The sequence below is a fragment of the Triturus cristatus genome, chromosome 7, assembly GCF_964204655.1.
Source record: "Triturus cristatus chromosome 7, aTriCri1.1, whole genome shotgun sequence".
In the NCBI taxonomy this organism is placed as follows: domain Eukaryota; kingdom Metazoa; phylum Chordata; class Amphibia; order Caudata; family Salamandridae; genus Triturus; species Triturus cristatus.
Genome location: NC_140590.1, coordinates 1,095,994,676 through 1,096,020,585, shown reverse-complemented (window position 1 = coordinate 1,096,020,585; position 25,910 = coordinate 1,095,994,676). Strand labels below are relative to the sequence as shown.

General features: G+C 44.5%; 1 protein-coding gene across 1 annotated transcript in view; it reads left to right on the top strand.

Moving 5' to 3' along the window:
* Positions 1-25,910, top strand: part of LOC146811151 (uncharacterized) — a 240,504-nt gene that overhangs the window by 89,976 nt on the left and 124,618 nt on the right. Inside the window, exon 7 of the mRNA XM_085618216.1 lies at positions 16,711-16,773. Coding sequence (XP_085474342.1) covers positions 16,711-16,773 — 63 coding nt within the window. The remainder of the gene's footprint in view (positions 1-16,710; positions 16,774-25,910) is intronic.

Below are 25,910 nucleotides of genomic sequence, written 5' to 3'. Positions count from 1 at the left end.
CAAGATTTTGGCAGGAAAAGGGAGCCGCGAGATTGGCCTGTAGTTGTTGGGGTCTTTTGGATCCAGATTCTTCTTCTTCAAGAGTGGGAGAACAGAAGCTTGCTTCCAGATTGTAGGGAATATGCCAGATGCAAAAACAGCATTTAACAGGGGAGTCAAGGCCATTCCTATCACTTCAGGTATTTGTTTAATGACCCAGGCAGGGCAGGGATCACTAGGGGCTCCTGAACGTATCAAGGTCAGGACCTTAATTGTCTCTGATACCTCCAGTGGTGAGAATTGGTCAAATTCCAATGAAGGACCACTCCTGCCTGATCTATTCATATTAGAGTTTAACTGTGCCATTTTATTGGCTTCAGTGAAGGAGGAAAATATAATTTCAACTTTATGTTTAAAAAAGTTAGCAATTTTTTTGCGAAATGATAGATTGCTATGGCTCCTGGGGGCAATTGGCGTAGACAATTTTTTAATAGTGCTAAAAAGTTCCTTTGAGTTGGACTTGGCCAATGCTATCTGAGTTGAAAAAAAACTTTCTTTTAGCTTCCAGTAACAATTGTTTGTAAATAGTGATGCAGTGTTTGTATTCTTTCTTATCTGCTTCACCATAATTTTTTCACCATGCCCTTTCTAACAATTTACAATCCAATTTTTTAGCTCTAAGTTCTTCCGAATACCAGGGAGCTGACAGTAAGGCTCGTTTAGGATTCCACTGTTTCCTAGGAGCTAGTTGATTGCAAGATATGGCTAGCCATTGATTATAGGCCACTGCGGCATTTTCCTCTCCCATGGGAGGGGATCGCATCGAGCTACTGAGGGAGTTTCCGAATTTATTAATATCCATTTTCCCCAGGCTCTGGTCCCAATCTCCTGGGCTGGTTTAGTATTAGCTAATTGGCTCCCATAGCCATTCAATTCAAACTGAATGGCAAAGTAGTCCGACCATGAGATGGGAAGGACTGAAGTATAGACAAGATCATGGTTGTTCGAATATATGCCATCAAGGGTATGTCCTTTTTCATGCGTAGGGGCCTTCACCAACTGTTGAAGCCCTCCAGCCCCCATAATTTGCTCCAACCGATTAGAATCAGAATCCAAATGGCTTTCTAAATAAAAATTAAAATCACCCATTACTGTGTAGGATTCTAGACATAATCCTTCTTCAAGTAAGGTGCCTACTGTCTCCAAAAATCCATTTTTAGGACCCGGTGGGCGATATAATAATATGCCTTTAAAGGTCCTATGATTTATTGAATGAATGTTGAAAGCTAATGCAGTCTGTGTCTTTCTAATCCATGCATGTTAAATGCTGACAATTCTTTTCAAACTAAAACTTTAATAAAATGCTCTACATCACAAGGCACAGCCCCCCCTTCTACTCACCTAGGACTGATCCTCCGACCAGTCGAAGCCCTTCCAGATATGGCTTTTGTACCTTGAGGACCCCAACCAGCTCTTCCTGCAGCATTTTCTCACCTCTCTCACCCTCACTTGCCTCTTCTGGGCTCTTGGCCCTCCCCCTCAAACTGCCTGCTCACTCTGTCATTGTCGACTTTTCTCTATTTTCACCCTTGGCCCTCCCTGTGTGCTTTTGTGCTAATTTGTGTGCTTTTTGGGCTCTCTCGTGGTCTTTCTGTGCTCTTTTATGCTCTTTATGGGTTCTTTTAGGAGATTTTTGCTTTTTTGTGCTCTTTGACAACTACTAAACTTTTCCACTTTTCCACCTTCTACTCTTGTTCTCTCTTACTGTTGGAACTCTTTTGCAACATGTTCGCTTTTCACCTTCTCCCTCTTCTACTCTTTTACTTATCTTGCGCTGGTTTTTGACTTTACCTTTTCTCTTGTATATCTCTTGCCCCTAAAGCCCCTCCACCCACCTGCACTTTTTCTTCTTGCCTCCACAGCTAGTACCTGCTCTCTTGAGTCTTTTGTCTTCTTTCAGCATCTTCTTCCTGCCCTAGCCAGACCCACCAACTGCACCCTGTGCTCATTCCCACTCCAGGGACCTACTTAATAGCAGTAGCTGTGCAACCAACGCAAGCAAGCATGCCTCTGTTTGCATCTCAACCATGCCCACCACAACAATACCCCTGACACCCTTCACTCACTTGACCCAAAACAAAACCACAATCACTGCTACAGTGCCCCACCACAGATCACAGTAGGACCTTTCACCTGTACTCAATTCACCTACTGCAGTACTTCTACATGTGCCACCCTCACACAGTCTATGCCACACACCACACACGCACCATTAAAAGTCGAGTGCATGATTCTTAGCACACACCCATTTTGCGGACATGCCATTGAGGTCTGGCACCTCTTTGAGACTCACCCATCCAACCTGCTCTTCCTCACTGAAACCTGGCTCAAACCAGCATCTGCACCTGACATCGCCAAAGCCATCCCAATGGGGTAGAACACTGTGCACCAAGACAGACTTGCACAATCCAGGCAGAAGTCTCACCATCATTCACAAGGACACCATCAAATGTACCACCTCTGCAGACACCAACACACTGTTCATGGAACACATGCACTTCAAACTACAAACAGATGGTTAAACCACTATCAAAGGATGCCTCATGTACCGATCACCCGGACTCCGGAGCAATTTTAGCAACTGCATCAGAGACTTCATAGCACCTCTCCCCATCATCTACAAGGATGTCATCCTTCTCAGTGACCTTAACTTTCACCTGGATGACCCCAGAGACACCCACCTCCATGGCCCTGCTGAAAGCCTCAAAAACATTGTCCTTTTCAGCTCGTCCAGGGCCCAATGCACACCACTGGAGACACACTAGACTCCATTTTCAACAAAATAACAGAAGTGGATGCTCTCAGCATCGTCAAATACAACCAACCTGTCACAACCAACAACCCAGACAATGACGTAAGAAAATTCAATTGATGGATTTCTGACTGCACCAATACCTTTGTACCCATCAAGATCATCAAACAAAGGAGAACTAACAAGCAAGCTAGATGACCTCAGGAAATCCAAACACTACTGCATGCATATAGAGAGGAATTGGAGAACTAGCCAGGAATCCTTCAACAGAAGCAACTACATACCTGCACTCAGGCTCCCCGTTACCAACCAAGGGGATCAAATAAAAGGGCCCCGGCATTGAGAATTGAAACCAGCTCTGACAACTGCAAATAAGTATTCCCAATCTTTAAAGGATTCTCCAACCCTGCAGCCTCAACCAACCTCCTTACCCCCTCCCACTAGCTCTGTAACAACATCTACCATTTCTCACACAATAAAAAAGAGAAGATATACAGGGACGCTGATCCCTAGCCCCACCCAGATGACCTCACTGACCAGATGTGGACCACCACCAACAAGGACAAACACCTAACCAACTGAAGCCCACTCACCAATGAAGACACAACCTCTATAAAAGAAAGAAAGAATGAATGAATGAATGAATGAATGAATGAATGAATGAATGAATGAATGAATGAGCAATTATAATGTGCACAGCTACTCAGAAAGAGTATCCTGGTGCTCAAAGTCTCAATGAGACCTATTACTGCCCCACGGGGCAGGAGACCAGGGGTTAATTCCAAAAAAGCCAAGTTTTGAGCATTTTCCTAAATATGTTAACATCAGACAACTGCCTGAGTGTCAAAAGTAAGAGGGTCCAGGCATGTGCACTCTGCACTTGGAAGGAGCGGCTACCTGTGCGGACGTGGCATATCTTAAGAATAGAAGCCAAAGTCAGTGTGGAGGACCTCAAGGTTCTAGGAGGCACACAGTGGGTAACTTTCCTTCTGAGGTACTGCATACCGGTTCCCTGCAGTGCCCTAAAGAAGAGAACCAAGGCCTTAAAACAAATGTTCTCTTTTACGGGAAGCCAATGTAAGGCCTCCAGGTGAAGAGAAATATTAATCCTTTGTTTGAGCAGGAGAACCGCCCGTGCGGCCATGTTCTGGACCACCTGTAAGCGGTTAAGCAGATATTCAGGATGGCCTAGATACAAGCAGTTAAAAAAGTCCAGTCTGGAGACAACCAGAGCCTGGACAACAGTCTTCCTGTGATAAAGAGGCAAGAGAGAAAGGAAATTCCTAAGCATCTGTAATAGCCCAAAACAGGAGCCAGCAACTGACAAGACCTGCGCTCTCATTGACAGGGCACTATCCATCATGATGCCTAGATTTTTGACTGTGCTAACAGCGGAGAGTGGAGCTGACATATCTGATGGCCATCACAGTTTCCACTCATCCACGGGTGGTGAGACAAAAAAGATTACCTCAGATTTCTCAGGGTTACATTTAAGCTGGTTCGACCTCAGCCAGGAAAATACCTTCGAAAGTCATAGATTAATCTTTCCACCTTTGAAGTCTGCTCCCTTCTCGCAGGCGAACAGAAGCTGCGTATCATTTGCGTAAAAGATAATTTTATCACTGCACGCTTCTGCCAGAGGAGCCAGGATAGGCATGTAAATGTTGAAAAGAGTGGAACTCAATATCGAGCCCTGAGGCACTCACACTTTCAGGGTAGGGATGGAAGTAGCGAAAGGGGGAGTCCAAACCTCCTGGTGTTCGTCCTCCAGGAAGGAGGCAAACCACTTCAGAACCGTGCCGCCAAGACCACAGTCCTGCGACCTGTTCAGGAGTCTATCATGCAGCACAGTATTAAAAGCTGCATAGAGGTCCAATAAAATAAGCATGGCTCCCCCCCACCCGGTCGAACTTCTCCTTGATACACTCAGAGACTTCAAGAAGAGCTGTCTCTGTACTATGTATGGATCTAAAACACAACTGACTCTGATGAAGGAGATAATTGTTTTTCAGCGTAGTCAGAGATCACTGAGTTGACGTATTTCTCCAAGGTCTTGTAGAAAAAAGGCAAAAGTGAAATGGGTCTATAATTAGCTGACACCGAGGGGTCAGCTGAGGGCTTTTTTAGCAGCGGGAGAATTTTAGCGCTTTTCATTATGACAGGCACATGGCCAGTCGTCAGAGAAGAGTTAAGGACTTTATTCAATGAAGGCTTGATAGACTTGGCCACAGAGGCCAGCAAATTGGCTGGGCAGAAATCCAAGGGGGAGCTGAATTTCATGCTTTTTTTGATCCTCAAGGACACTTCCGGTAGGAGTGGGAGAAACTGTACTAGTGTTTGGCCATCTATGGGTGCCACAGGAGCTAAAATGATGGCATGGGCGGAGTCCGTTGGGGGCCCCCTGGCGAAGGGGTCCAGAATGGTCTTGAGCTCATTGTGAAAGAAAGACGCAAGTTGGTTAGCCAGTCCAAGGAAGGTAGAAGAGCCATGTCGACAGAAGATGGAGAGGAAAAGGCTTTCACAATTTAAAAAATGTCCTTGCCCTTATTGCACAAGGTCTCAATTTTGGCTGCAAAATACCTTTTTTTATCATCCCGTATTTTAGTGTGGTGGGCCTTCAAGGCTGTTTGTATTCAATTGTATCCTCTAAATGAAAATGTTTGCGCCATAACCTTTCCAGGCATTTGCAGGAGTTTTATTCAGCCTCAGCACCTCATTAAACCAGAGAGCAGAGAGTCTGGCTATCTTGAGGGAGTGGGAGGGCATAGGGACGAGCGCAGGAGTGCAGTGCTGCACCCAGGTCTCGAGATAGAGAGCATCACTCTCAGGATCACCACAAAGTGATGGAGGGTGGTTTTCCAGTGCATCACTCAAAGCAAATGGAGTGATCCGATGGAAAGGTCTTTGTGTATTTACCCATTTCGTGACTGAGGACTGGTGACCCCTTGCAAACCTGTAGACATTGAAACCGATAACGTGGTGTTCTGACCACACTAAAGGAAGGGGCGGATGCACCTCGATCTCAGAATTTGAAAACATTTGGTCAAGGGTATGTCCCTTAATGTATGTGGGATGGGAAATATAAGGGGACAGGTTGAAAATGGCAAGGGACTCGGTCAAGGAAATAGCCTCGGGCTTTGTGGGTAAGTCCAAGTGGATGTTAAGGTCTCCCAAAACCAAGAAGTGATTATATCTGAGAACCAGGGGGGAGATTGCCTCATTGATGGATTTCAAGAAATTTCCAGCTGCACCAGGAGGCCTGTATATTAGGACCCCTTTCAAGGATTGATCTACTGATACAGCACAATGAAATCCAAGGCATTCTGCATCTATCATGAAGTAAGTCCACTCTTGGTGCCCCATAGACCCATGACCCCACTACATCTATAACCTAGGAGAAACCATGATGAGCTATGCGCTCACATCCATCATCAACTCCTCCATCGAAACCTCAACATTCCTGGAGAGTTAGAAACATACAAAAGTCAACTCCCAAATTAAAAAACAATCTGGCAGCTAAAGTGAATTCAGCAACTACTGACCCAACTCGCTGCTACCCTTTCCAGCCAAGCAACATCTTGGTAAAAACGACCAACAAGCAAATCTTCAGCCTCCTTGAACTTCAAAAACTTCTAGATGGCATGCAGTCTGACTTCAGCAGCACCAAAACAGCCTTAATTGTGGCCAAAGACTACTTCCAGGCCACCCTCAACCACAAAGCACAATGCACCTGGTAAAGTAGAGAGTACAGATAGTCACTAATGAGGTGTTGGGCACTTCTGCAGACAAGAACACCAGAAAGCCTTGAGATGTTTCAGTAAGCAATGATAAAACAACTAACTTCATTAATTTCTGGATCTCTCACTTCATTGTGCACCTTCAGAATAAGGCAACACTTACTAAAACAGTTAGGCTAAAACAGCAGCATACAATATTGGTAATAAAATGGTAGCACATTAAAAGTAAGTTTAAAGTTGTAGTAATGCTAACACTTTAGTGTGTTTTAAACAGGTATAAAACAACATTTACAATTGTTAATACAAACAGAACAGCACATGAAATGTTACATCCTCCATTATTTGAGAGACACCTCCCCACCACCCAGAGTATTTGCTTAAACAAATAAGGTAAAATTACTTAAAACTGTTGTTAAACAGAGACAAAATTCCAGCATTGTAAATCTCTGATTTGATATTGTCAAAGCACATATTATTCCTCCGTCCACACAAACCTTTGCACTTTCCAAAGACGTTTTCTCAAACACTCCGTCTTATACGCAAATCTGTCAACAAATTTGGCATAGTACTCTATGAGTCCAGAAAATTATATTAATTATGTTTTTTTGTTGGAGCAGGTACCTTTCCCATTGCATTCAATGAAGAACATTTAGGTTTGACGCCATCATAGTATATAGTGTAACCAAGTGAATCTATTTTTCGGTCAAAGATTTACTCTTATCTCTATTAAGTGTCATACCAATTTCTCCCCAGTTCTTCAGTACCAACACCAACGTGAAGTTATGTTGCTCTACAGTTTTATCCATGACTAGAATATAATCTTGAAAATAGATAACATTTTTCACCTCCTCAAATATTTTCATCATCATCCGGTGCAATACACTCGCAGCCGCCGCTAAACCGAACAGCATATGAGTGAATTGATGCGTCCCTTCTGTAGTGAGAAAGGCTATCAACATTTAAGAATCCTCATGCAACTTCTCAAATCCATGGTTGAAAAATACTTGCCATCCTTCACCAATACCAGCAGCTTGCTAATATTTGGGAGAGGAAATCTCTCCATGACTATCTCCTGGTTGAGGGATCTCAGATCCACACAGAATCTCAAATGGCCATCAGATTTTTGGGCAATGACAACTGGAGATAACCATTGTCAAACCTATCCAGATTCAATTATACTCTCTTTTAGCATGTCACTCAGAAACTCTTTGACACCTCTGACAGGAAGAGGTACTCTATGACGTTTTTGATGCATTAGCACATCATTTTCCTTCAACATAATTTTGTGGATATACTTATTCAAGCCTCCTAGGGTGTTTCCAAACAACTTCTCTGCACCGTCCAGCACATCACTCAAGTTTACATCCTCCATAACCATTATTTGGTTGATTGCTCTGGGATTTATTACTATACTGACGTCAAAATGATACATCCACCCTAAAATTGTTTGCATCCCATAGTGCATGCTCCCCTCCATGTATCCCAAAATATCAGTGGGTTCCACTTGATATCCTCCAGGATTGATATCCTTTGCTGACAATGTCACGTTACTCCACTGTGCCTCGGAATGATGGTTTACATTGATCGCAAATCCACCATGAGCTTCACCTCTTTCTCACACATACTCTTCAACAGTGCCTTCACTACAACTAGTATTATATCACTGTAATCACTGTTCCTTGCCTCCTGCACCACTGCCACTTTTGATTTACATTCCTTGTTCCATATGTTAGTGTCTTTGTTGTTTTATATATATATATATATATATATATGTATGTGTTTATACATACACATAGTGTCCTCTGCATCATCATCTGCATGCTATATTGATAGCAAAACACCGCTTTGAATCTGCAATGTGATATGTACAACTAACCTAGAGCACTCCTTAATTTTACCTTTGCCTGTGGGCACTGTTGTTCCCTTCCCATCTTTCTTTTTCACAACAAAATCCTCCTCGTCCTCTCCATTATGACTTCCATCATTAATGACGGAAATATCACCCCCTTTCTCTTTTCCGTTAAGTTCCTTCAGATATATTTAAGGCTCCTCAATAACCTTTGCCAAATCCATCACCTCCTTAGGAGAGGGGTTCATTGCTGCCCATAACCTCTCCTGAATTTTCTTGTCTTTGCACTGTACAATGAGCTGGTTCAGAATCAACTCATCTGTCATAGTGCCAAAGCATCATTTGATCAAAAGCTCTCTGAGTCATGCTACAAATTCATCTATCGATTCATGTTCTACCTAAGGGTGACTAAAAAACGTATACTGTACCATGACCAAATTGAGTTCCTTTGCTAACCTGCCCCCGAAGGCGTTTAATTGCCTCTATGGACACATTAGCAATGGGTTGGCCATAGGGTCCCACAGCTATTGGCAAATATTTACAAATCATTTGCTCCTTTTTACCTTGTGCACTTATATATAATGCCTTCTTCCTTGCTGGCAAAAAGTCATGTCCAGCCAATGCTATTATAAAATTCTCCATCATTTCCACTCAATCCTCCAAGGTATTGGTGGCAACCCCGTTTGATTTACAGAAATAGTGGAGTTATAATGTTACTGTGAGCAGCCATGCCAGCTGAAACAAATCTTGGGGATTTCTGTGACCTTCAAATGATGTTGAAATGGTGTGCAAATCACTGCAAACGATGTATGCACAACACTGCCATGGCCCACTACTTCCGGGAATGCACATCTTATGCCACTGTGACTGATTCACTACATTGTTAGATGGCAAAATACGGTCTTGTGCAGCGTAAGGTGTGTTGCAGCGACGCGCTAAATCAGGGACTCAGATTGCATTCCTTGAGTGATGCAGAGAATGTAGGCAACACACTCTATATTACAGCAGCAAGTTCCAGGCCTGTGCTCTCACGGCTGCATTCAAGCATTCACCCCATCCGTGAGTTTGAAAATTAACCTTCCTGTTGGTATTTAAAAAACCACAGTACCTGGGCTTGCGTTGAATACTTCCCAAATATTCATCCAACTTCAAACGTAAACTGACGACGGTCCACTCGGCACTTCAAATCCAATCCGGTGTCAGTCCAATCAGCACCATACCATTGCCTCCCGCAGTAACATCTGCAGGACCACCCAGGTTATGTCTACCACCTTTCTCCACATCCCATCCTCATTGCCAAAATGTTATGATGAAAAGATGCCACTGCACACTAGGGTAGGTTTTCCAATTAGCTTTATCGGTGACACAACATGGTGTCAGCCCTCTCCAAGGTGCCAGCATCAACTGACCAAAATAGAATTCCTCCCACCTTACCATCTATACAAGAAACTTTAGCATAGAACTCAGGCCGATGAGATAATAGAACACATGCAAAGACACCCACCACATAACACACTCTGCACTTTCCTTTGCTAGAAAAAAACAGACAGGTGCTAAAGTCTGTGGCACAGAACCCAGGTACCAGAGGGTGCTGTTGAAGTGGAACAAGAACCAGGTCCTTAGGGGAGCAGAGAGCTAAAGTAAAGGGACTCTAGGTGCATGTGTAACCGTGGTGTCAGTGGGACCAAAATGACTCTTCTATATGTCACAAGGATCCCACCAAGTTGTCCAAGATAATCAGAAGCTGCTAACAAAGTTAATGTCCGAAACCCCTGTCTCAGTGCACCTTTTGCTCTTTGTTTAGCCTTCCTCTAAATGTTTTCCCATTTCTTTCTCCCAAATCAATTATTCTGCTTTTACTTCTCCATTGTGCCTCTCTTCCTCTTATCTCTATTTATTTCGGTTTCTTAATTGATCTTTCCTCTCTTGTTTTCTTCCCCACTGATAAATGCATTGTCCAGTTGCTGGTTGGGTCTGGGAGCTGTGAGTTGGATTTGGCAATGTGTGTGCTGGGTTTCTCTTGGATAAATACACACTCATACCTCAAGCAAATATACCTCTTTACCTATAAGGCACTTGTCTAGACCAGCACATCCTTTTACTCCCACTCCACAAGGAAAGGATAAGCAAAGGCAATTATTAGAATCCATCAAGACCTTATGACTCTAAAATCATTTGATGTAGCAAAACTCTTCCCAGGTCAAATAGTGCTTCCCACTCTTTTGACACTAAGAGAAGAAATCTTCACTTGTTTATTTTTTGATCAGGGGTCTTATAGACTATTCAAAACATCTTAGCTGTGAATTGAAAGTGGAGAGCAGGGTAAATATCAATGAGCTTCTGTTCAGTATAACTTATGTTTTCTGGGAAGAGAGGGATTTGGAGTGTGAGAATGTGGGGGAAAAGTATGCTGTACCTTTATGTTTAAGTCAAACCACACACTGAAGGGTCAAGGCACGCTAGTCCGGCACTCGTCAACATGAAGTGATAGGAGTAATTATGAGCTATGCAATGGTGTAAAGAACCAGAGATGTGACCCCCTACGCCTCTAAACAGGATCAATGAGTTTCCAAGCAAATTTCTCAAAATGGTTCAGCACTCATCTATTCAGTCAATTATGTTTGTGACACATTATTTTGGTCCATATTGTACAGATATGAAAGATGAGACAATTTTGTTTCAGAAAACAAATGAACCACACTGAGACCTGCCATGTCTGTAACCCATTATAGAGACAGGGATCCTCTGTCAATGCACACTTATAACTTGTTTTTTATAATGCACTTTGCATATTTCTGAGCACTATAAAAACATGATAGTAGCACATACTACATAGCAATTGGTTTTTGCAACATCGGAGGGATGCTTGGCAGATTTGAACTCTTAACTCCTAACACTCTTCATAGTAAGTGGTGAGCATTCAGAGTATTAAGTTGTTGAGACATCCTGCAGCTAGACATAGTACTCACCTTTTGGACTTGGCCCTTTTGGCAGGTTCACCCCGAAACTTTTTTGCATTCTGCTAGCCTTTTTCTGTAACCTGGTGGTGGTGATTTTAGGCCTCTGAGCACTTCAGCACTGTGGTCCAGTGTAAAGTGCGTGCGCTCTCTGTGTATGTGTGGTGAGATGGGCCTGCCCTCCCATAGGAATGCATGGGGGATATGTGTGTCCATGGTAATTCCTGGTATGAGAGGAGTGCAGGGTTGGGTTTAGTATGTGCGAACACGTGAGAATAAATGCTGCGCAATAGTGTGCACAGATTTAGGGTGACTGGTGGAGAACTGCCAATTTTAGAAGTTGGCATTTCTGTGTGCTGCCTGATGTGGAGTGCATGTCTGGCTTGTGATTGAGAGGTGCTGGATGGTGTGGGGAATTCCAGGAGCCAGGGTGAGTCAGCCCAGTGGTGAATAGAGAGATCTGCATGCAGATGGGAGGGAGGAGTTGCACCAGGGACCTGAATAGGACTGTGCCTTCCCTCCACAATGCTGGCTCCGCCCCCTGTGGTGCGTCTAATCACCGAGCCCCACCTGACAAAGGAGAGAGGAGCTGAGCAAAACAAAGTGCTCCAAAGCTCCCCTATACCAGTACTAACTGGTATCCCTAAACCCTGTGCTGTGACACAAAGGGAAATTAAGTATAAATATAGAGGCTGTGGCCCCATTAAATTGTTCAGTTCTGGAGTGCTGTTCCTGCCAGGGCATTCTGCTGCTGGGACCCAGGGGGGGCTACCATGAGGACTTGCCTCCCTGGGCCCTGCATTGCTCTTTTCATCTTTAAGGACATCTTGCTGGACTTATGCTTTTTACTACAGGCACTTTGCCAAAGAGCTGTGGCTCCTAGCACCTCGTGAGCACTATATCTTAACTGATCAGGGGAGAATAACATGTGGGCCTTGCAGTGCACCGCTTCAGAGAGAGCAAGAGAGGGAATCCCCAGCGTAGGGATTCCCCCGTGCTGCAGTAGTGAGGCAGGAGTCCACCCTGCATTGTGAGGTATTTTGCGGGTGCCCACCCCGCCTATCTTCCATCACGGTGGGTGCCCACCCCACTAATATCTTTATGTGAAAACGGGAGTCTACCCCATATTGCGGAGGAAAAGTCACCGAGGGGAAACCGCCGGTCCGCTGCCAAATGCGACCCGGAATTCAGGCAATCCTTGAGCGACGTCGGCGGGGCGGCGGCAGGACCGGGCGTTGTGGCTGTGTTGGTGCGAGGGGAGAATGGGAGCCCACCCCACCACCCGAAGCACCAAAGAGAAGTCCCGGGTCCCAGGAGGGGGCCCGAGTGAAGAGTAAAGGTGGCCGGGGATGCCAATGCAGTGAGGGGCTCCCAGGAGTGAAGGGAAGCCCCGCGCTGCAAGAGAAGTGCAGCCGGATCCCCCAGCGAGGCTCTCATGAGTGAGAGAGACCCACCCGCTGCCCAGTGGATCATGCGGCCCGAGTAGAGAGGAGAAGCGACCGTGCCATAATCCAGGCGGGGCTCCTGTTGTGTAAAGGGAGCCCCACATGCAGCAGTGTGACCGGGCAATGCGAAGAGTGGAGTCCAGGAAAAGAGAGCGAGACCTCCCAAGGAGCGGGGGCTCTCCTGTGAATGCCGCCTGAGACCGGGAGAAGTGGTGCCAGTCCCGCCAGCAAGGAAGATCCCAGGGAGTGGAGATGGCTGGAGGGAGGACACAGGAGGAGTCCAGCAGACCCGGTGAGTGGGGGGCATTCCTGACCCAGAGAGCCGGTGAAGGATGGCTCTTTGTTGTTGGGGCACAGAGACTGAGCAGTCCCGCAAGGACAGTGGGCTGCTCCAACGTTACTGGCATAATTGTTTATAGTGGGCCTAGAAGGGCCCATGCTTCTCCCTGTGTTGGCCAGTTATGCAACAGCTGCCCCGCTGGACAGTGGGCAGCTGCAACGGTGGGCATGTTGGTTAGGAGAGAGTACTAGTAGGGGACTCAGGGCAGAGGAGTGCCCCTGCCTACAGTTTTCCACAGCTGCCCAGCAACTAGTGGACAGCTGCAACGTTTAGGCCAGTGCCTGTGCGCACTTTCTTCTGCTGAATGAGCAGCCGGCCCTGACATTGGGACATAGGGCATTCAAGCCCTTTGAGAAGGCCAGTTGGCCTGGGGGCAGTTTGGTGACGTTGAAAGAGCGCCAGGCTCTACCAAATTGCGTAATATGTCTATTACGAGGAGTGTTGCCAAAAGAATGATTTAGGCCCATGATATCTATGGTAATTTGTTTATGCTGGGGATACCTAATACATACTGGGTTTATGCTAATGAGGTTTGGGCCTAATGTGTTTATGCCTAATGTCATGTTATGATGTTTCGGGGAGTGCCTATTTGCGTAATGTGTTTATGCTTATGGGGTTAGTGCATAATGTGTTTATGCTGGTGAGGCCCATTGCGTAAGGTGTTTATGCTGATGAGGTTTGGGCCTAGTGTGGGTTCATGTCTAATGTGATACTGCTTAGGTCATTATGGTACCAGTATTTACTGGTTGTGTTTTAGATTTACTTACCCGATCTGATGGTTCTGACCGTGGCCCAATGGGCCCCGTCTTGTATATAATCACCTGTAAATATTTCCTAGTGCCGGTTGGCACAATGTAAATGGGTGATTATGTTTCTAATGTGTTTATGGCAATACAAAGGCTATTTCTTATATAACCTTGTGTGGAGTTCCTTTTGTAGTGTGCCTGAGATGTTGTTGCTGTGTGCGTGCGCAAATGCTTTACACATGGCCACCGGGATAAGCCTGATAGCTCATGCCAAGCTACCAAGGGGGTTACCAGGGGTTATCTTTGGCGTGTAACTCCCTTGTCCTGACTAGAGTGGGGGTTTCTGCCTGGCTTTGGCGCAAGCCTTAGCCAACCAGAAATCCCATTTCTAACATCACCGCTCTGCCTTCCCTAAGCACAGCACACTTCATCTTAGGATGGTGCAACACAACTGTTACAGTTTACTTTCAAGCACCTATTTGTTCCATAGAAAGTGTAGCTGATATTGGGAGTGATTAATTGTGGCTGCTTTAATGAAATATGATTTTTAGGCAACAGAAAAATATGGGATCTGGTGAATTTACTTAAACACTGGTTTTAATCCTAGCTTTGGCACATTAGCATACACATAATCTTTTTCCCCCTACGCCTCAAGTTGTAAATACGTGAAATGTAAGGAGGAAAATACCTATACAGTACATTTCATAGTGAGTATATTTCACAGTACCTCCTCTTTCAATTACATAAAGCGTCCCTTAGTCCACTCTAGCTGCTCAACACGCTGTTCCGTCTGCAGGGCCTTGCAGTCAAGACTGTAAAATGTATTAAGAATTCCAGCCTCTAGTTCTCACCTATAGGCAGCTTTTAGGAATCTGTTGTCGGAAACCTATGGTGGACAATGGCAGAACCTATAGCACATGTGGCTCAGCCATTGGTTGGCTTTCTTCTCAACCTCATTTGCTTGCTTCTCATTTGACGGCTTTCTGATCTCTTCTTGTGTTTATACATCTCATGGAGCACAGCTTTTTATCATCCTTTTGACTGGATGTCTTGCATTTTACCCCTGCTCATACTTAGGGAACTTCTTATTTCTAGTTCTGTCACCACTCCATGGTAGTGCATCTGTTTTCATGCTATCTCTGTTGTGTGCTGCTTTTCCCTCAAATACCCATCACCTCACTTTCCGTGTTGCTCCCTCCCCCTCCAGCTAACATGTTGCTACCCGCCCTGTCTGTCCTTTTTTACTTTCTTGCCTTGGAACAGTAAACTAAATGTTCCAAAAATGAAAATAAATCATGATGCATCATGATACAGACATCCAATGCGGTCCCGCAAGCAGACATGTTTTATTCTTTTTGTGGATGCACAACAGAATTGGCAAAAAGCACCAGCAAAGAAAAAAGGTAGGATAACACAATTGAAAGGCACAACCAATTACCTGAACCAATGTTTGTTCTACCAAATAAGGAAGTAGAAACGTGGCAGAAACTATCACAGCCTTCATGGCTAAGGTCACATTTTGTATCCTGTATGGGGCAGTCTATTTTACGCCACAAAATGTACTTGCAAGTAATGCAGTCCTGTGAGAGAGCAGAGTCCACATGTTCAAGGTTAAGCTTGGAGCACAATCATGTGAAGGGGTGATGAGTTAACTTGTTTCAACTTTAAACAATACTTTACTACTTTATTTGTAAACTATAATCTTGGCACACCGGATTTTTTAAGAAGTCTATCAAAAACAAACGTTCAAATCAATTTGAAAAAAATAATTAAACAAGTCTCATTTGTAGTGTACTTACAGAAATGCAGAGAAATTAAGAATTGTTGTTATTTGACTGAAACATATTCTAGTGCGAGTCATCAAAGTATGGTGCCAATTTTAGGTACTATTGTGATTTAGGATTTTCTTCCTTTTCGACTTTTATACTTTCCAACACTTGGGGCCAGATTTACGACCCTATTTGAGAGTCTCAAACTTAAACACTGTTTGTGATTCCTAATGGGGTCGCAAACTGCCTGTCTAATTAATATTCATGAGGCAGGTGCAATTTGCGACCCCATTGGGAATGGCTAGCACTCCCAGGGATGGTGGCTTGCTGGGGTCAGCAAATCACCATGTCTGTTACTGCTTTCTTAAATATAGTAGTTTAAAAAAAAAGAAAGAAAAAAGAGATGCATTTAAGAAAGACAAATTAAATGTAAGTAGTCAATAGTCCCTGGGACCAATGCCTGCTCTATAAATATACTTCCAGTGCCAGTCCCATTTTTGAGTGGCTTACCACCCATTTAAAACTGGTGATAAACAATCTTACATCTTACATGCAACTCGCTATTAGGAAGGGTCACCCTTGTCACTGCTCTTCCTAACAGCGAGTCGCAAACCCAATTTTGTGAATCGATCATATGTTACTGACTCGCAAAATAGGGTATGTACATAGGGCAGACCGACTTTGCGGTCGCAAATGGGCGATTACCGGTTTGTGGCCACAAAAAATGGTCGCACATCTGGGCCCTAGTTTGATAAGCAAGAGCAAAAGTGTTGCTCATGTGCAATTGTCCTGAATCGTTAGGCCACTTGACTTGTATCTGTACTGGCCTATTAGACGCCAGGAGGTAATATCAAAAATGTATATTTAATTGTTCAATTTGAAATGATGCTCCTTTGCATGGAAGTATTATGTGCAACAAGCACTTCTCCTAAGAGGTCTTATGGAATCCAATTTTCATGTGTACTAAAATAAATGTACAGATATAAAAAGGTGAAGGTATTATCTTTTTGATGTTTGAAGCTTTGCCTTAGAGGATGGATTCCTGTAACGTTTTCTTTTCTTTGTTTATGTTACAGGTTGGAGTAGAGCTTCTCAGTACTGTTCTTGGTGCGGGAGGTTCCTTGATTTGCCCTCTGACCGTAAGTCATGTGCTTGTCTTAGAAATACTGGCATTGGCTATCCTGAAAATGTAGGGGATTCTGATGTTGCTTTTTTACATATTTGATTTCCACTTATTTCATTCAGAATTAATAGTTTTGACTTTAAAAATTAGCTACTAAATCCCTGCATTTCCGCCTGAATGTAGTTCTGTCTCAGCTGCCATGAATCACCTCAGGGTTTGACTTGGGCAGATAAAACAAGGGAAGAAGGCTCTGTTGGCCGCACTCTTCATCTTTGGCTTTTCAAAGTCTTTTCTGCTCCAATCCATATTTGTCTGGTGTAAGAGTTGAATAACTAGGTCTGTAGTTTGTAATTGATAGAGAAAGAAAGTTTGTGAGCAGCAGAGTAACAGAAGTTTGTTCTCCCTCTTTAAAGTATTTCGAGGACCCCATACCAAATCACTCATATTCCATTATGTGACAGTAACCTAATGCAGCCAGTAACCTCATGATGTTAGAAGGAGTTCCACCAGCACAGTTAGCATCCAATGAACAACAGATCTCCGAGTTACTGCTGTCCATAAAAAGGGTGTAGTACCTCACAGAAACTAAGATCAATTGAGCCGTTAAGAATCTTTACTGGGCAACCACTGTCAAGAAAATTTGGACAAAAATTGAGCTAACAGTTTTTTCTTGCAACACAGTTTTTCAAAAAAATCAGTGCGTAATCTCAAGATTTTACAAACAGTTCTGAAATGGCACTTCCAGTTTAGTCCACTACTTCAGAGTCTGCCTTAGTACCCATAACCACCAGTTTAGTCCACTACTTCAGAGTCTGCTTTAGTACCCAGAACCATTATTTCCTTTGTTACAGTTCCAGATCATGTATGTGCCAGTGTAAATTACTGGATGCACAAAAGACATATATTTGTACCACAATAGAAGCAATGGCTGAAACTTTTTGTTTATCTTGCTAATACCTATATCAGAAAATCAAATACAATCAGATTTATGATATCAAATCAATCAACCAATTAGGATTTGTAGAGCACTGCTTCATCACCATGAGGGTCTTGAGGTGCTGGGAGCGCATGTTGAATGTTCTCCTATTGGTTGAACATCCAGGTCTTGAGATCCTTCCTGAACTGCTAGAGCAATGGCAAGTGTGAGAGGTTGTAGGGGGAGGTTTGTTCCAGGTCTTAGCCACTTGGTGGGATGGTGTTCGTCTGGAGGATGCGTCTAGTGGCTACTAGGGAGAGGGATTTTGAATGGAGTTTCCTGGTAGGTTGGTGGAAATACATTTGATTGCTGAGGTACGCCGGTTCTATGTTGCATAATGCCATGTAAGCATACACCCGAAATGCATTGGAAACACTAAATCTCGAGCTTGTCTACTACATGCAAATGCAATGTGAAGTTCAACATTCATCATTGAATCACGCTTTTGAATAAAAGAAGCAACAAAATACGTTGGATTGAGAATTTATTTTCACGCTTATGCTCATTGGTTTATTATGCAATGTTGAGTTGGTTTGCTTGATGACATTTTGTTAACGATTTTAAAACACACTCATGTGAGTGTCATTTAGGTAGTGCAGGCTTCGTCTAGGACATGCAGTCTTAGAAATTTTTAATGTAAGCATGGGTGAGCATCTTGAACTGGCATCTCATTGCCACTGGTAGACAGTGGAGTGACCTGAGGTTTGGGGTGAACTGGGTCCATCTGGCGGGGTCCAGGGTGAGTCTGGCTGCTGTGTTTTGGATAGTCTGAAGTCGCATCATGAGTTACGCTGTTATTCCTAGGTAGAGTGAGTTGCCATAGTCTTGTTTGCTGGTGATGATACCTTGCTTGACTGTTTGCCTGGTGTTAGGTGGTAGCCATCTGATGACCTTCCTTAGCATTTGGAAGGTGAGGAAGCAAGCGGAGGAGACAGCGCTTACCTGCTTCTTTGTGGATAATGAAACTGTTTGGTAGGTGGATCTATAGGGTATTGGCGCTCCTGGGCAATACGCAGGTAAGTATACTCTGGCACTGAATGAGGATTGTGGTGCATAAGGGTAGGGAGAGCCACCCTTCTCCCATCTGTGTGGATATCCACTGGTAAAACAGAACAACAGTCCCCTGCACACGCTGGATAGCTGAGGAGGAAGCTGATTTTGTAGGCATGTTGGGTGGGTTTGGGCTCAACTTTGGTGGCCACCATACGTTGTTCCAGAGTGTGTCCTTTCCTTTTCCGAAGATGAGTACCTCTGCTTTGTCAGTGTCAAGTTTGAGGCAGATGTTGTTCATCTATACTGTATTAGCACCAAATCTAGTTGCTCGAAAACAGAATGACATAAGGTATTGGCATCCAATGTCAGAGTACTTCCAATATACGTCTGACTTGCATGAATAATCTAGAGGGTTGGTCAAATATCCTGGGATGTTGGTATTATCATATTTTTCAATGTCCCAAAAGCCTAGCAACTTAAGGTGTTCCCCAGTTGAAACATAGATGTCCACTTTGTTGGAGGTGCTGCTGGAATATCATGGCTAGCAACATTTATACATTACTCCTGTGTTACACATTTTACAGGAACCAGCAGCCTCCGTATCCATTCTGTCACATATAACAGCATGAATCTGCTTTTCACCCCAATATTCCACATAAGGTCTTCCACTTTTCCCCAATGAATGTATTGTACTTAACATGGCTTGGTGCAATGTCGGAAGAGTACATTAGAATGGCTTTTAGCTGTGGACACCACAGAAGATTAGAGTTTCAACTACGTTATTTACACCACACAGAAGTTTAACTTTGTTGTTTTTTTCTAAGATTGTGGCAGAAGCTGTCAAAGTTCAACTGTGCTTTGTTTATTGCTTCTACTGGACAACAGTGAGTGTAAGCTCAGTATTCTGGGCAGCATGCAATATTTTACTACAGGCGCAGAACGTGGCTGCCTGTATGCTTTTTGCACTACCTAAGTACTACCATGCCTCAGACCTTCTGAGCCTGCTTCACTGGCTGCAGATAGAACAGAGAGTCTATTTTATGACTCTCTGTACAACACACAAGATCTTGCATGGCCAAGGTCAAATTTTGAACAGGTTGTGCTCACCGTTTTTTCTGGCTCGAGCCCTGTGCTTCGCGGACCTGCATCTGGCCTGTGTCCCCCGGGTGCGCAGGGTAAGAGCAGGTGGGCGCTCTTTCAGGGCTATGGCACCAGTCCTATGAAATTCTATTCCTCTAGCTGCTCAGGGCACGCAAGACCACTGGGCTTTCAGAAAAATGCTCAAAACGTGACTTTTCTCTAACCTTTAGGTGAAATTTTTCCCTGCATGCTCCTGTCAGTTTTAGCACTGGGATGCCCCGGTGCTGGGGCAGCCACGAGCTTTATAAGAACTTATAACATATATACACCTACAAAGAGGAGAAATCCCAGGTGAAGTGTTGACTGTCCCTGGAACAGATACAGATACAGCTATACACACCTAAAACATCCCAATGATCAATAGTGCTTCCTCTGTGCAAAATGTATTTTCACTGCACTAATGCACAGATGCATCTCCGACAGCACCAACACCATAGTCCCCCTCAAGAAAAACAACAACACACACGCCAAGAAAGCTAGATGGTTCACCACTGAACTTCAAGGGTCCTGATGCACTTGCCACCACCTTGAAAAGGCCTGGAGGAACACCAAATCCACAGAAGCCCACTACAGCTTCAGAGCTGCCACCAACGCCCACCACCACCTCATCAGAAAAACGAGGAATAAAGCAATTGAAGAAAGAATCTCCACTCATGCACACAGCAGAAAAGAACTCCTCAACATCATCAAGAAGTTCGCCCAACCCACCAGCGAGTCCACCGACATCCCTCACTCAGAAGACTTCTGCGACAAAACTCAGCACCTTTTTTCACCACAAAATCAAGAGCATCTATGACAACTTCGACGAAGACAAGCAACACACTGAACCCTCACCAAACACCCCGACACCCTAAAGCCAGCGATCAACACATGGAAGACTATAAAGTCAATCCACTCCAGGGCCCCCACGGACCCCTGCCCCCACCACATTTTCAACGGAGCCGCTGAATCCATCACACCCATGATCTGCCACACCATCAACCGCTCCCTGGCAACCGCCTTGTTCACTGACGACTGGAAACATGCTAAGATCAACCCCCTCCTGAAGAAACCCTCGGCGGACCCCACCGACCTCAAAAACCGCAAACCCATCTCCTTGCTCCTATTCCCAGCGAAAGACATCGAGAAAGCCATCAACAGCCAACTCGCCACATTCATCGAAGAGCACAACATCCTTGACTCCTCCCAATCCGGCTCCAGAAAAAAAACACAGTACCGAAACCGCCCTCCTCACCACAACAGATGACATCCGTACCTTACTGGACAAAGGAGAAACAGCAGCCCTCATTCTCCTTGACTTCTCAGCGGCATTCAACACAGTCTCTCACTACACCCTAATACGCAGATTCCACGATGCAGGGATCCAAGACAAAACGATACCAAAGGGGATGATGGATGGAGCATCTGAGTGAATCAAACACTCAACCCCAGTCAACTGATCTGGGTTTAATCCATCATCATTCTTTAGCTCACTCCACCACCCCAGTTCAGACATGACCATATGCAAATCAGTCTGACCCTGAGCCTCATGGGAACAGTCCAGCCCAAACTGCCAAGCCATGTCTTCCCTGGACCGGAAACAAGCATCCTGAGACCGGATTCGGGTTCATAACCCTCATCAGCCAGGCTATCTTGAATCCAGTGGCAAAGTGAGCAAGGTACCCACGTCTGGGCATACCCTGCCAACTTAGAGCGAACAAAGCGATACCAAAGGGGATGATGGACGGAGCGTTTGAGCAAATCAAACACTCACCCCCAGTCAACTGATCTGGGTTTAATCCATCATCATTCTTTAGATCACTCGCCCACCCCAGTTCAGACATGGCCATATGCAAATCAGTCTGACCCTGAGCCTCAAGGGAACAGTCCAGCCCAAACTACCAAGCCATGTCTTCCCTGGACCGGAAACAAGCATCCTGAGACCGGATTCGGGTTCATTACCCTCATCAGCCAGGCTATCTTGAATCCAGTGGCAAAGTGAGCAAGGGACCCACGTCTGGGCATACCCTGCCAACATAGGGCGAACAAAGCGATACCAAAGGGGATGATGGACGGAGCGTTTGAGCAAATCAAACACTCACCCCCAGTCAACTGATATGGGTTTAATCCATCATCATTCTTTAGCTCACTCCACCACCCCAGTTCAGACATGGCCATATGCAAATCAGTCTGACCCTGTGCCTCATGGGAACAGTCCAGCCAGAACTGCCAAGCCATGTCTTCCCTGGACCGGAAGCATGCATCCTGAGACCGGTTTCGGGTTCATAACCCTCATCAGCCAGGCTATCTTGAATCCAGTGGAAAAGTGGCAAAGTGAGCAAGGGACCCACGTCTGGGCATACCCTGCCAAATTAGGGTGAACAAAGCGATCCAAGACAAGGCCCTCAACTTGATCTGCTCCTTTCTCTGGCAGAACGCAGTGGGTCTGACTCCCCCCTTTCCTCTCGGATCCTACACCCACGACCTGCGGTGTCCCCCAGGGTCCTCCCTCAGCCCTACGTTCTGCTCGCCCCCATCGTCAGTCCCTACGGACTCAACATTGTGTCATACGCAGACGACACCCAACTCATCCTCTCCCTATCCAACGAACCCTACACCACCAGACACAACTTTCGAGAAAACAGCTGCCTACAACTAAAGACCAACAAAACGGAAGTACTCATCATGGGCCCAAACCCCGATGCCTGGAATGACACCTGGTGGCCCTCCGCCCTCGGAAGCCCGCCCAGCCCCACAGACCACGCACGTGACCTTGGAATCATCCTGGACTCTGAGCTCCAAATCGACCGCCGGATCAACTCCGTCTCGTCCTCCTGTTTCCACACCCTCCGCCTACTACATAAGACCTTCAAATTGATCCCTATCAAACACAGAAAGACTGTCACTCACACCCTGGTCATGAGCAGGCTCGATTACGGCAACGCATTCTATGCCGGAATAAACAAAAACCTCACCTGCAAGCTACAGAACGTCCAAAATGCCACCGCAAGACTGGTCTTCAACCTGCCAAGACACTGCCACATCTTCCAGCACCTGTGCACACTTCACTGGCTCCCCATCGAAACTAGAGTCAACTTCACGATGCTAACCCACGCTCACAAGGCCCTCCACGACACCAGACCAGCATACCTGAACAGCCAACTCAAATTTCACGCACACCAAAGGACCCTACGATCAGCCCAACTCTCCTACGCTTTGGTCCCCTGCAACAGAAAGACCAGATCAGGAGGCCGCTCCTTCTCCTTCTGCGCGGCCAGAGCCTGGAACGACCTTCCGCTCCACCTCAAACAGATAACATCGCTCCCCATCTTCGCAAGAAACCTCAGAACCTGGTCTTCGACAGACCCCCTCCTTGATGGACTGGAACCTGTAACCCCCCACGCCCCCCAGCGCCTTGAGACCCTTCTGGGTGGGTAGTCATGCTTAACAAACTGCTGATTTGATTTTGATTTGATTAATGCACTTTGTAAGAGGTTTTATCACTACTATTCATTTATATCAATCCCATGCTGTGTCGCCCTCATATCTATCTCACAATTTTGCCAATCAATCTCTTGTTCATTCACTTTCTATTCTACTCATTTTCTCACCAACATCTCTACCTCAGTACATCTCTCACCATCACTGCAATCTTCTCATCACCTTACATTTTAGCCCTGGTCTTACCTCCATATCTTCTTTTATCATACCTATGTTAAAATGTACTAGTTTGATTTCCCTATCTTCTCTTGCTTCCAGGCTGTGTCTTTTACCTCTGTGTCTGCACACTGTTACATCTGTTAATTTCAGTTTATCTTCAAATATATTACCCTCACTCTAACACTTTTATGCTATGTTCTGTCACTCTCTGACCTCTGATGGTCTCTCTCCTCTGTCTTCTGGTTTAACTTGTACCTCTACCTCTTTGATTTGTTTTCCCTTCTCTTAAGGTTAGCTCTTATCACCAGTTTTCCCACTTTTATTTTATTCATTCACACCTTTCTCTGTCACTCACTCACTCACTTCTAGCTCTTCTACCCACCTCTATATCTCTTATACCCAGCCTCAGTTTCCTGTGCCCTGCATATCTTAAACTCACAAAACTCTGTTCCATATTATCTTGAACATTCTGCTGCATCTTTGGTATTATCTAAATCTCTTTAGTATCCCTCTTCAGTTAATCTCATTCACATTCTCTTACCATTATAACTCTGTGTCATTCTCATTTCTATTTACACCACTCTAATCTACTCAACTCTATATCGTTCCATCTTTCTCCGAGTTCTTCCAAATCTATGTATTCTCTATGACCACTGTATCTTTCGGGTTCTCTCTCGCCAACCACACTCATTCATTTTGAAGTTTTCCTCTATCACTCTTTCTGTATTTAATCAAGTTTCTTTCTACTACTCCAGGTTCTCCATTCACACCCGTATCTTTTCATTTCATGCTTCATACCTGTGCCATCAGTCTTCAATCTCTCTTTGTCTCATTCTATCTTTCAGTTCATCTTTTTGTGTTACAGTTCACCTCTCTCACAGTCTTGTCTTCTTTAAAAAGAATAGCTGCATTTCACTCACTCCTTCACTATCTGCTTTTTGCTCTCTTTTTGTTTACCTTTCTTGGGCATCATCTTTTGGCTCTTTGTCCTGTTCTTCCACTTTTTTCGTACCCATTCTCTTGATCCTCTATGTCCCTCTCCTTTTTCTTTTTACATATCCACCATTTCTTTTGTTCTCTTTGTTACCTATTGTTTATTTATATCTTTCCCTCTACCGTTCCTTTCATTCTTTTATTTCTATTGGTCTCTTTCACCTTTTTCTCGTATTAGCTTTTTTATTTCTATATTTCACATAAGCTAATATTGTAGCCTCTTAATATATTTCTTTTTTTGTTGCTACACATTTTGTTCCAAGATCTGCTTTGTTTCTTTCTCATATAGTTCTACTCCTTCTTTATATTTTTGCCTTTTATTTTTTCTCTTCTTTTCCTTACCAGGTCATTCATGTTTTCTTTCTTTTCTTTTTATCAAATGTTTGTTCTTTCCTTACACTTTATTGTTCATCTACAACCCCCCTCTAATTTTTCCTCTCCTATTTCCCTTTATGTTACTTATCTTTTACTGCCACCATGGTCAGTCCATAACACCCCATCAAATGATGAATAAAAAAGCCCTTGGTAGACAGTTCTTCACTCAAGGTAGTTCCCCAATACATAGAAGATTATGCTATGAGGAAAATATACCGGTATAGCATACCTGTCCATGTTGGGTTAATCTTCAGAAATAACAAATTCATAACTGTGCTGTGAAGGGATGTTTTACCAACTTGTGTGGAACATTTCAACAGCTTTTTTGTTCCAGTGACCACATCCACTGAGTTACAACTAGTTCTCACAAAACAGGTATAGAACAGAAGACAGCTGTACAGAATGTCTCAAACAAAACAGATCTAGCATGAGAATCAGCCCCCATTCCTTTTTTTAAAGGATGTGCATTGTTAAGTGTCATCAAGAAGATCATCAACACCCAACTCTATGAGTTAATCGAAGAGACCCAAGTCATTGACATGTGTTTTAATTTGCTTTCTTGAGCTTCTGCATCACGGAGTGTGTTTTGCACTGATTGGCTGCCACTGGCCAATAAGACGCGACGGTAGGAACCTGTTTGCCCACCGATATTTTTAAACACATCGGATGTGGACGCACAGCGGACGGGCGCAGCGGGCGTGCTAAGGCGTGCCTAAGGCAAGCCCGTCTGCCTCCGTCCACACCTGGACGTCGCCAGACGCCCGCCAGCCAACCCGCCCGTCCCCTAAATGCTCTACGATCTTACTCCCGGTCTGAGCTTTTGTGTTTCAAAATTGAATGCTCTACGTGCATAGAGCATGCCTGGTCTCCCACGGTTGGGTTCTTTAAGTGCTATCTCTGTCCTTTTCAAATTAAGACAGATGCAACAGGTGTACCTTCCCTTAATTCCACTGAGGACAGGTTTCTTAGCCTGAACTGCAGTTCCTTAGTTAACCATCCTGCTGAGATCTTCAATTTACTAACAGAAATATCTCCTG